The sequence below is a fragment of the Ursus arctos genome, unplaced genomic scaffold, assembly GCF_023065955.2.
Source record: "Ursus arctos isolate Adak ecotype North America unplaced genomic scaffold, UrsArc2.0 scaffold_2, whole genome shotgun sequence".
Classification (NCBI taxonomy): Eukaryota; Metazoa; Chordata; class Mammalia; order Carnivora; family Ursidae; genus Ursus; species Ursus arctos.
This window is the reverse complement of record NW_026622874.1, coordinates 71,504,150-71,517,204: the sequence shown is the minus strand read 5'-3', so window position 1 is coordinate 71,517,204 and position 13,055 is coordinate 71,504,150. Positions and strand designations below refer to the sequence as shown.

Sequence of the window (13,055 nt, the reverse complement as noted above, 5' to 3'; positions counted from 1 at the left end):
CCCACTATATTTTTGTTAAACTAGGAAGAATTAGGTTCTGCTCCTCAACCAGAGGGATCTTAACAAAAACACTCACATTCAAAAATCATCTTTGGTTTCTTGATATTCAAAACCACCTGTCATCTTTCAACCCATAGAAAGCCGAACAGTTCTTAATTTATCTCTGATATCAGAGCAGATCTGAACACAAAGGCATGAATGAAGCAAGAGCTTCTGGGCCACATGGGACAGTGAAATATACCACGATGTGTCAGCAACAAGACCCCTACAGAGTAAAGCAAGATGGGAGAGGAACATTCACCTAACCAGGGAGGGTAGGGGACTTGATTGTGATTGGGTGTTTAGAACTAATACCAGCAGGAAAAGCTGGAAAGCCTGGAAGCAGAGATGTCATCAGACACATGCCTTGCCCATCCCCGGGAGAGAGCTCTACAAAGTGTTCCTTAGTGAAGCTCTGACTAGCTAGAACCAAACACTAAAGAAAATACACATGCAGACTGCATTGCGCACCCAAACCCCACGACCGTTTGAACAGATAAGAATTCCATATGGTCTGTATTACCCTCAGCAATGGAAGGCTTTTTATCCATCCCCAGGCTACCCCATCACCATGCAGCAAGTGGGAGATCTGGTCCCTTACAACGCAGACAGGGACAGGACTCAGCAGCTGATGACTGGCATTCTGTATGATGGGTGAACGCATCCAACATCTGCTCAGCCCCCACACAAATCTTAAGGCCCTCTGGCAGGCAGCACCAAGTCCCTCAGCTAAGTCACAATGGGAACCACCTGCCAAAACGCCAGGTGCGAAACAAGCCCTAGCTCATTAGAGTCCTTAAGCCCCCACCCAAATTCCTGGAAAAGGCTCCAGGCAATACAGGGCTGCCCGCACAGCCAGTCTCTACGAGGCCACAGGAGCCGCCTTATTAAGATGGTCATTGGATGGTCCACGTCAATTTCACGTTTTCTGTCAAAACCTCCCAGACAGCAGGCACCTCGGTGTTTACACCTCTCAGCAGAACAAATGCAGAGCTGTTGAAGGGAGAAATAACACACCACCACAGTAACAATAGAAGACATCGCTTGCAAGCTGTCCGCGGCCCCTGGAGTAACTGACATGTTTGACAGAGAATGTGTGTTGGTAACGTTGCTTGATTTGTGTTTAAAGGGAAAACAGAAAGTGTATTTCCAGGAGGTTTAGACATTGATAACCAAAGAGAAGGTCTTGTAAACAAAGCCACAAGGACCATGTCCCAGCAGTCCCCTCCTTGCCGTTTGTCACCGCCCCACCTCCCGTTTTGATCTCCCGGAGGAATCAGGCTTCCACAGGGGAACAAGACCTCCTGACAGAAGGCTGCAAGACAGAGGGAGGAAAGCTGATCAGAAATGACAGCGGCACAAAACCCTGTTAGCCTTCCGCTCAGAATAGGTCGTACAGGGAAGAGCCAAGGCTGTTCCCCCGCGGAGGAGGAGCAGAGGCACCAAAGCCACACGGCACAGCGTGGTCCTTGGGGGCATCCCCAAGGCGGCCATTTCCAAGCCCTGAGAGCTAGGGCAGGTTGTTTTACTTGGTTGGGCCTCAATTCCCTGGAAAACAAGTCTCTCCAGGATGGTCTGGAGCAGTAGCTATATACCCTATGGAGAATACCCGATATGGTGACCAGCGGCAGTAGCAACAGTAGAAATAATAGTAATGTAATTATTAGCATGTAATTATAATACAGTAATTATAAAAATATTACTGCTATATTACATAGTATCATATAATCATAAATAGTATACAATATGATTATATAATGTTACATAATATTACACATAATTATTATGTTTTACTTCCTGTATCATTATATAATTATATGTAATAGTATATCATAACACATATGAAAATTACATATATATTATATGTGTATTATATGTAACACATGTTATATATACATAATATATATTATGTAATATTATCTAATCTTTATGTTATTATTATTTCTATTTTTTTTAACTTTTATTTAGGGGCCTGGTGGTTCAGTTAAGTGTCTGCCTTCGGCTTGGACCCTGATCCCAGGGTCCTGGGGTAGAGCCCTGCAGTGGGCTCCCTGCTCAGAGTCTGCTTCGCCCTCTCCTTCTGTCCCTCCCCCCTGTTCATATTCTCTCTCACTCACTGTCTCACATAAATAAATAAATAAATAAATAAATAAATAAATAAAATCTTTTTAAAAAGCATTTATCTATCTATCTATTTTGAAAGAGAGCGAGAGTGCGTACTCATGCGAGTGTGAGGTTGGGAGTGGGGGAGAGAATCCTAAGCAGGCTGGAGCCAGATGCGGGGCTCGATCTCACCACTCTGAGATCATGACCTGGGCCAAAATTAAGAGTCAGATGCTTAATGGACTGAGTCACCCAGGCGCCCCTTATTATTCCTATTCTTATTGAGACTTACTATATACCAAGTACCATGATAAGTACCTTACAAATATTAACTCATCTGATCCTCAAAAGCAGCTCTGGTAATGGTCCCCATGCAGTGGAAGAGGATAGTAAAGCAGAGATTTATGTGCTTTTAATGTGTTCATTTAACAGATGAGAAAACTGCAGTACAGAGCAATATAGGAACTTCCTAAGGAGGCAAAGCTGAGATTCTAACCCAACAGTCTGTCCCGAGAGCTCACACTCTTAACCAATATGCAATACACATATGTATTTGCAAACACTCAATAGTACGTCTATTATATCGTTAGTTCTGGTGTTATTTGTGGTAGTGCTGCAGTTGTACTTGGAAATAAACTTTCTAATATGTTTACTGAGTACTTTCTACACGCTGGGCACTGTGCTTTACATGCTTTGGTAAACTACCACCCAAGAAAGTTAACGCTGCCAAGAGAGGGGAGCAACTGTGCCCAAGGTCACACAGGTTGAGGCAGGAGATGAGCCAAGTACCCACTCCGGAGCACACAACCCTACATCATCCTGTTAGCCTGCTTTTTCCTCCCCCAAACACATACTTCACTTAGATACCATAGGTGAAGTGCCATACACAACTCCCGGTACCTTGTAAATGCCTGAAAACAAGCAGCTGCTGTTGTTTTTCTTATAACTAAATGTGAAAAGCCCAGTAGGCATTTTCTTCCAAGAAAATGACGGAAGAATGAGTTTATGACACCGTCCGTTTAGAGGGCAGATCCTTCGCCCCTTTTAAACCACAACAAAGCCCTAGCATTGTTGGGCAACACCAGTTCCCAAATCCAGCTGCTCATAGGAAACCCGAGATTGCTGGTGAAGCACACGGTTCACTGGGCCCTGCCCTTCTGATGCAGACAATCTGGGGTCCAGGGCAGACAGTTGACGAACTTGCCCGCAGTCTGATCAGTAGCAGGACTGGAGAACACATAGATGGAGGAGGTCCTCGAAGTGACTCGGAACCGTGTTTTTCCCGAAGGCTCCCCACAAGCTGCCCGGTGCCAGTCGGCAGTCTTGCACTCACACTCCTCCCTGCCACCGGGTGCTGACAGATGGGAGCTATTCTTATTATTTATTAAGCTCCCACAGTGTGCTGAGAGCTGCATGGAACAGGGGTGTGGGTGGTCCCAAAGAGTTTGTCCTCAGAAGGCTATGGCCACATGGAGGGGAGGGAGGTGGGCCTCTCTTTCCCCCTTCAAAGTCCACTCCTCTCAGCCAACTCCAGTTTCAGCCCCAGAAGTCCTACTGGAGCCAGTGGACAAAGATTTGGGCAAGGACTCAATATGAGTGAGACCTGTACATCCTGCTTTGTGTGTGACCGGCAGCCCCCCTCCCCAGGCCCACTGACTTAGGCGATGGGAAGGGTGGTGAGTCTGATACAACCCAAGGCCATGGGCTACGCATGTCAAACCCCAGGGTGGTATATATCTCTTTCTCTCCTCCACAGCATTCCCCAATGGCACCCGACTCTGTCCAGTTGCACCAAAAGGCAAGTCCCTGGTTATCGAGAATCTCCATGGAGAGAGGGAACAGAGAGCTACAAATGTGCCACTCACCCCCAAACCTAGAGCATCTTCATGTGAAAAAGAAAGTGCAGCAACCCAGAAATTGTGAGAACAAACCAATGCCGGCCATCCGTACGGAGTGCCTACAGTGAGCAGGTGCTGCTCTCCATGTGCCACAAACATCATCTCATCAAATCTTCAGGGCTCCCTCCTGAAGCGAGTAAGACCATCTCCCACTGTCAAGTCGAGACAATGGGAGCTCAGAGAGGTGAAGCCCCACATCACACAGGAGCCAAGATGCCTACTCAAATTGGTCTAAGCGGGGCACCCAGACCTTGGCATTATGTCATGCTGCCTGAATAGCATTGTGGTCGTACTGCAAAGGCCTTGGGTGTGGCCACTTTTGCACTCTTTTATTCCTGACGTTGACGTTGGGAGGTAGAGAATATCGCGTATCACTACCATTTTATAGATGAGCAAGTGGAGGCTCAGAGAGGTCAAGCAACTTGTCCAGAATCACCAGGAGAAGGTCATGGCCAGATTCAGGTTCCCCTGGTCTAATTACTACACTCTAAACTCTCTGATGTCAGTCCTTAACTGTGATGCCTCATGAAATAAGAAGAAATAGTTCTTCAGAGAGCACTCTGTGAGAACACCCTGGGATGCACAAGCTGACTGCCTCCTCCAAATCCTCGCCACCTCTAGGAGCCGGTGCAGATTAGAGAGTGGAAGGAAAAGCAGCAGCTGATGGAGCCACCCTCTTTCCCCCAGCATGATATGCTGAGCTCACTGCATTACTCTGAGCCAGATATAAGGTAGGACAAGACAGAACTGGCCACTGCTTCAGAGACACAGTTCTTACTCTCATCCTTCTTCCTCAGAAAAAAACAAAAACAAGCAAACAAAAAAACTCTACCTTTTGTCTCCTGGAACGTATCAGAACTCCTGTCGTTTGGGAAGGATGGAGAAACTATCTATAGGGAGCCATCTTCCTGGGGCTGTAGAAAAATCCGTCTTGACAGCCTAAGCTACTGACAGTGGTAAGGACCCCATACTGGGTGGGGTGAGTGGGGCTGAGATTCTACAGAGTTCTACCTTTAAGCAGTTGTGTTTAACTTCTAACTCTCCTGCCAATGGTGTGGCCATGCACGCTCCCTCCAAGGACAGACACTGGGTCTTAGTCATCTCAGTGTCTCCAGAGCTTAGAAGAGAACCCAACATGGAACCCACGACCCACAAATAATTATTATAATGAATAAATATGTCACAATGTCTCTGCCTCTGACTTTTACCACCCAAAGAGCTCAAGCTAGAGACTAGGCTTTGCAGAAGGCAATGGTCCCAGTTGCCCAGAGGTAAAGACCTGCCGAGTACTGAGTTCAATGTTTCTGGACACCTCTTAAGGTTCGGCAGTTAATCAAGAGGATGAGCTGGCTGCTTGCACGCTGGTGGGATGCATGTGTGATAGGACTATCTTTAGACGTGAGAGAAACATAAATAGGGGTGAGTATCTCTGTCATAAATCAGCCGGGGAAAACACTTACCCAAAACAACCTTTAAAAGACAGGGAGGGGGCTCTGCTTCACCATCAAAGGCTCAGATTGCTGAACACCAAAGCAGCAAAGTGGAGTGTGAAATCCACGAGTCTCTCCAGCTCTGCTTGTCCCGTGCCAGCATATTATAAAAAAGCAGACTTGCTGATATAGCACGCCTTTAAAATGATCAAAATGACAGAGGGTTGCTGCAGAAACACATCCTTTTTATAGGACTGATATTAATCAGAAGAGACTGACAGTGTCCCTTTAATCTTTTAATTAAAAAAAAAAAAAAAAACAAAACGTGCATTTCTGTAAAACAGAACGGGGCAAGTTGCTAGCGTCTCCGAAGTGCTTTGGAATGACGGACGGTCCACATTATTTCAAACTTAACTAGAAGGCTTCAGTTTTTCTTGCTTTATATATTTGTTTATATATGTATTGCTAATATAGGAGAAATGATGTTGTTGCATGAGAAGCCCAGCCTCGCTTTGGTTATGGTGTTACTGAATGTCCTCATCAGACTGTCTTTACTTCCCTAGATCATGCCTGGTGTCCTCACCTGGAAAATAGTGGGAATGCTCTAAACATACCATACAGTAGTGGAAGACAGCTACTGTAATTAATTTCGGTGGGAAAATACTGAGTAAAACTGTCATATCCTACTTTGATACATTGGATCATTAATGGAGAAACAAGGTGCACAACTGCCTGGTGACTCTGATCACTGGCACCAAGCAAAGAGGATAATCAAGATCAGAATCCCACACTTCCTTCCCTGGAGAGGGTGTATGCGGGGTTCAGGGGAGAAAAAAACATGCCTGGATGTCTGTAATAGTTTCAGCTAGTATTGCTGATCATGAGAACCTGGTATTTACCTATCCAGCACCCTATTCTGAGAACAGAACTTATTTTTCCCCCTCTATTCACAGCCCCTTACAGCTCAGTCTGGGAGGACTACAGCCTCCAGCTCTGATGTGAGCAGCAAGTCAAGATGATTGCTTTGGGGGTGGGCATGGTTTACAAGTTAAGCCAAGGAGACTGCTATGTGGAATGTTTGCAGGAACAGCTGGGAAAGAGACTTGCAAAGATGGGTTAGGCTGTAAGGCCGGAGTTGCTTGGGGACCATTTTTGCCACCACTTGGATGTGGTGTGCTTGCGAATGAAGATCAGGAAAAGACAACTACTGTGGAGCTGGGGAGAGAGGACTTGGGTTGTTGGAGCCTCTGAATTCAACTGTGCCTGAAGCGAGATGTTTTCTTTTTCCTTTCCAAACAATATGAATTAGATTTTGTTGCTTACAAATAAAAGAATCCTGACTAAACGCTCACCATGCTTCTCTCTCTGTCTCTCGAACAATGCAGAATAAACACCTGTCTTGATATATAAATATACAAATATATATACCTATCTTTCCTACATATTAGGATATAAACTTCATGTTGAAAAGGGTCTTGTGTGTTTTCTATTCTATATTTCTATTCTATATTTCTATTTCTATTCTATTTCATCACCCTCTCCTACTTCACAGCCTGACATACAGTAGGTGCTCAATAAATAATTGCTGAATGAGGAGATGAATCACATTTAAAGCTCACAACCACCTTGCAAGACAGGTATTCCTGCTTTCATTTTGTAGCTGAGCAAACAGCCTTGGAGAGGTTAATTGACAAGCCCAAGGCCACACGCTTAGTAAATGCCAGAGCCAATATATCAACCCGGACCTGTTTGACTCCAAATTCTCCTTGCCACCTCCCTGACTCTTTAATTTAGTCTGCTGTTGACATGGCCTCTTTGGCAGCACAGAAAAGTCACTTAGTGACTAAGACGGAGCAGTCTCAAAGTAAATGACACCACTAGCATTTATATCAGGTGTACATTCTGATTTCTTTCCCGATCAGCAGATACTCCAAACATGTAGATAACATTGCAGGGCAGTAATACCAGGATCTGAAAATGGCTCTACTCGCACAGACCAAAACAAGTTTATGTCTTTTAAGTCCACCCAGAAATGTATCCACATGACCTGCAAGTTGCTACTATGTTTCCCCACCTTTCTGTGGGAATTGTTACTCTTGGTCCACTGTCAAAACCAGCACTTAGGTAATTCCTGGCATCACTACAAACATATGTAGATTTGTCATAAACTGCATCGCTAAATTCAGTGATGCCAGAGTACAGGGTTTGCTCATACCAATCCTCTCCCAATCAGACAGGCACTAATCAGTATTTCTCGGCCGCTGCCTACTCCATGAACTCTAAGTTAGAAAACATTCAGCCTCCAGAGAGCTTACAGTCTCAGAGAGAAAAGACGGCAAAGTGTGCTCAGGACTCGAATCCAGCGAAGTGGACACCGCTGGGTTCACAGAAGAGTATTTCGGGGCCCATCTCTGTGTCAAGCACTTGGAAATTTCATTTCTGAGATTCCTCCCAGCCCCTTTTGACCTATGTCTTTGGACTCTTGAGTCCTATGTTTAAACCATGTCAAATTCCACAGTCCCACTGGGTTGGGGAAGATACTGAAGCTCTATCTTGATGTGTCACCCCAACACCATGAATTCACCCAGGTGCTCTGCTCTGCTAGGAAGAGCTTTCTCCTTAGCTTACCCAGTGAATGCCTGCTGGTGCTCCACAGAGCAACTCAAATGCCGCCTTTCCCATTGAACCACCCGCTTCCCTACTGTAGAAGACATCCACCTACCCCCTCTCCTATGTTTTCAGACGCATTCCCATGGATGCACGTCAACAATAGATTGGTGAAGAGGGAACACTCTGGCCCAACACACCTGATCCAAATCTCAGCTCTGACACTGACATTCCTGTGACCTTGGACAAGTTACATTTCTCAAGTGGCAGTTTCAGGTTCTTCATATGCAAAAAGGGCATCATAATGCAGGACTGTGATTCCTTATCTGAGATCTTTGGGATCATCTGCATTTTGAAATTCAAATTTTTATGGGGGGTGGGGAATTGACTTTTTCAGAAAGGTATTTCAGTGGAAACACTGATTATGTAACACCCTCAGCAGGGTCTAGGACAGCACTCTGAAATCAAACACATAAATATCCCTGTAGCAAAATATATGAATATTCACACTAAGTGGGATAAAGAAAGTCTATAAATAGCCACACATCATTTCAGGTCAAGTTTGCTTCCCAAATGAGTTTTGGTGCCAAACTCCCCCCCCCCCCCCAAAAAAAACCCTGATTTACAGAGCTTTTTGGAATTTAAAATTACAGATAAGGGATGGTAGGCCAATAGTACCCAACGTTAGGATTTTGTAAGAACAAATTGAGGTAATGTACCTAAGTATTTAGCACAACACCTGGCTCGCGGCAAATACTCAATAATTGTTCCCTGTCATTGCTTTTCTATTGCTTTCATTGCAGTATCAGCTTTGTGTTTATCTAGTGTTCTCTTCCATGGGCTGTGAACCTACATGTCAGTGGCTGTAACTATCACTTTTGGGTCCTGGCTACCCAGAGCAGTGTCTGATATAGAATATGTTAGCAGTGAATGAATAACTAAATCAACAGACACGTGGGGACACACATGGAGTTCTGTTTATACCATCTTTCACCTAGGAAAATAGTCTTTTGATCCATTACCTGTAATACCTAGATGAGATGGGAATTACCTGCCCCAGTGTGGAGAATGATCCAGCCACGTGTCATCAAAGGGCACACCTTTTGGACAGAGATGCACAGCGAGGGGTGCAAGTCTGAACTTGCAACCTAGAGCCATGGGCTCATTACATCTAAATGCTAAACAAACAGACTAATCACAGACAAAGCCACTGTTTTCTTATGTTGCTTGGAATTGTGTGGCTGTGGTCCATGGCTTGGATTAGTCATCTTGGTAACTTCTGGATTCAAGACTGACTGATAATTGACTTGTCAGACTTTCTTTGTTCTCAGATCAGACAGCACATTGATCATTCAAGGTATTGTAGAACATTTAGAAGTAAATAAAGAGGTTCGATAGGAACATACATTGTTTCTTTTTATCCAAAGAGTCCAAGATTGAGATCCATACCAAGGGAAAGGAGTAATGTTTATATAATGCACTTGGTAATATTACTCTTTTCCGCTTCTCTTTTGCCTCTCACTACCCATGAAACTGTCCAAACTGTTCGGCTCAATCCCACACGGCCATTCTGGAATTCTTTACATGGCTAGAAGGAAAAGCTATCCACCTTGCTATATATTCAACAAGTTCAGACATGAGATGATGGGTTCGGGAGATCCAGTATGGTAACCTGGCTTTCCTAAGGGATGGCATGTGGGGATCAGTGGTAACTCCGTAACAAAAGACCCTGGTGAGTAACAGCCCTAGAATTAGTAGAAAACAACTCCACTCTCTGTTTTTGCCGGACAACGTGATGCTCCCTTAAAGCCTGTTCTGATGTCTGGTCAATTATTTATTTTTTCTTTAACTGAGCACACCAAAACAGAGCAATGCTAATATGAATAAAAAAGTGGCACTTGAAAGAATTACGAAACGGAAGTTCTTCTGCCACGGAACTGTTGGCTCTTGAGGTTGGAAAGACCTTGGGAGGAATCTCAAACTCTGATCCAACAACCCTGTCAAGTGGCCACTACAGTTCTGTTTGCATATCTCCAGTCACAGGGAACTTACTACCGATGATGGAGTACACACACTATTTTGGATCACTTTAGTGTCTTGCTGATGACATTATTAAGGGGTGGGTGGCACCGTACACTCCTACAGGAAAGCTCCTGCAACTCTTGAAGAGTTGGTGAAAAAAAACACAAGGTCAAGGAATTGGTAAGCAAGCTGATTGAGCCTGCTGGGATGTAGGACAGCTGGTGTCAGAAGCCTCAGCTGCAAGGTGAGTGTGTGTGTGTGTGTGTGTGTGTGTGTGTGTGTGAGTGAGTGAGTGAGTGAGTGTTACAATTTTTCTCTCTTTGAGCTGCTTTTCCTCCCCTTGCAAATGTTACTGCAATGGGGTGATTTGAGTTTCTTGATGCCAATGGGTAAATAGCATAGGCTCTCTCAGCAAACCAGAAATGAAGCTTGTCTCTTTCTAGCCGTAGCATTTCAGTGTGTTCCAGGGCAGTGGGAGAGGAAGAAGATGAATATGTCACAGCAGCTGGTCTAGAGGCTCCCCGCTGCCCTGCTCTCCTGACTTATGGGTAACTAGTTACCAGAAGTGTCACTTGGGAAAACAAAGTATGATAGGGCTGAGATTTGCAAGTAAAATCACTTGTTCCTCCCAAAAATAACTGGATATGTTTCTCAAACACTCTGCAAAGGAGGAAGAAATAGGGCCTCCCCAATTTCTCAGCTGCCCTGTGCGTCTCCTCATCTATCATTGGGGTAATACGTCCAGAGTGGCATTTCGTAATGACAGCAACATTCCAGCAAATCGATAGTTATTTAATTCCCAACAAGCTCTCAAGTCCATTAAGCCTGATTACATTCACCCATTTCAGTGGGTGCCACTATTTTTCCTACACCGGCACTTAATCTATAACAGGAACTTATGAGAACTTTCAAAAGCAATTTCAGCATCAATCAGCATAGAGTGAAGGGCACGATTTGCTTGTAATTATTTATCGGACGGGGCGGCAGAGGGTCTGACAAAACTCCACTAGCCGACCTTTACCCCAAGCTTCCGATAGAAGCAAAAGGCCTTCCAGTTTGCCATGGAGTCCTGCTTCAGACTCCATGTGCGTCCCATGGGCCTGCTTATGCCAGGAAAGATGGACCAATATCCATGTTGTGAAGGACCATTCTCCAGACGGTCCACTTATTTCTCAGACATCATACAGGAGTTTCCAAACTGAGCAATGGCCATAAATCTAGGAGGACAGCATGTTTTGTTAGTATGTAGAATCACCCCTGCATGTCTCAGATCACCAAAGTTTTTACAGTTCACAAGCACCATTTGGAAAAGGGGAAAAAAAAATGTGTTTGACCAGAACCCTCCCCAGAAATTTCAATGAACAAGCTAGGGTATTGCAGAATTTTAAAATATAGTTGGGAGGGTGCCAAGAATAAAGGTGAAAGGGCACAGTGAACACAAAAGACATTTAGCTCTCCTTTCCTGTAGAAACGTGATACAGATTTATTACGAAGGGATGGCTGTTCTCAAACAAATAAACAAACAACTACCGAAGCATCTGGGTTTCCCATGATATTCAGGCTCTGTCACTGACTCGATGTTAGCTTTCCACAGAGAACTTCAGACATACACCCAGAAGCCAATGCTTGTTTTAAAAGACAAACTTATGGTAAGGGAAAAAAGCCCCGAGTATCTTATTGGTAGATGATTCTCCCTGCACAGAATTAATAGCCTTAAAAGTAAAACCCAAGCACATTTCAATCCTCCCCTTCCTTGCCATCATTAAGATGTAAACAGCTGGTAAGGGATTCCTAGAATAATCTCTAAACTTCATAAATTCACCATCAACAGAGTGTTCCTTTTTGCCTCAATGCCACCCCTCAACCCAGGTCGGGGGAGGGGGAGCCTCTAGGAAAATAGACAATTCACAAGAAGGCAAACATATGAATTAATGCATGTTTCATGCTCCTTCTATTTTCTGGGTTAAAGCTCTTAACCAAGTCACCTCATGATAAGTTACTTTGCCTCATGATCTGCTCTGGGAGACTGAGTCCCCCAGAAAGCTGGGAAGGAGAGCAAATCCTTTGCCCCGTGGTCAACCTCCTAAAGCAAAGGCATGAATGTTAAACAGCAGCCAGATCAATACAAGCAAATATAGCTCAACTACACCATTTATTCAGCCATGAGAGATGTCAATAGCCAGATTAGGGTGATCCATCTTTTTGATTTCCTACTGTCTTCCCACTGACTACACGAGGGCTTTTGCCTGTATTAAAAGTGTTTGCTTTCTCAACCATAAAAATTCCAATTATTACTCTGAGCGCTCTGGAGTTAAGTTGCTTGCTGGCAATGGCCTTGAATTACCTGGATCAGTCCGGGGAAGTAGGGGGCTGCTGGAACAATCATAGGCACGCCATAGGGATGCAGGAGGACTCCTTGAGAAGGCAACATGCTTTACGTGAAGGTATTATTCCCTCTGAAGCTCAACACATCAATGGAGAGTTAGGGGAAAATCTATAGACCCAACTTCTTCCGAACTACAAAGCTGAGAGCCAAATCGCTTCTGTCAGGAGCCAAGCGCTCATCAACGCGGAGAGGGGGAAGAAAGAAAATCCGCATCAGCAACTCTTAATGTGAAAGTTTTCTTCCCAGACGACGAAGAGACACAGCAGCTGCAGAGTTGAAGCTACCAAAATGGAAGGTGCTATTTTGGGAACGGCTTGCCTAACATGACTAACCAAATACTCTTCATTAATTTAGTTCTCAGAGAGAGTGAGAAAGATCCCAAACGACAGAGAGAGAGGTAGTCGGGCTGTAGGATTTGGGCTCTTCCTAATGAATCTGGGCAAAAGGCAAGGGGCAGATTCTGCGTGGGATTTTTAGCAAGAAACACTGAGAACGTACATTGATATGATTATCAGTTGCCACTTACAGCTCAAGTAGGTTAATGCGGGCAGCCTTTGGGACTGATCAAAC

General features: G+C 44.6%; 1 protein-coding gene across 8 annotated transcripts in view; it reads right to left on the bottom strand.

Annotated features, from left to right (window-relative positions):
• Positions 1-12,791, bottom strand: part of LOC113270822 (RNA binding protein fox-1 homolog 1) — a 330,982-nt gene extending 318,191 nt beyond the window's left edge. For all 8 annotated transcript variants that reach the window (XM_057314809.1, XM_044391589.3, XM_044391594.3 and 5 more), the window contains exon 1: positions 12,444-12,791. In XM_057314809.1, coding sequence (XP_057170792.1) covers positions 12,444-12,530 — 87 coding nt within the window. In that variant the 5' untranslated portion in view covers positions 12,531-12,791. The remainder of the gene's footprint in view (positions 1-12,443) is intronic.
• Positions 12,792-13,055: the final 264 nt, after the last annotated feature.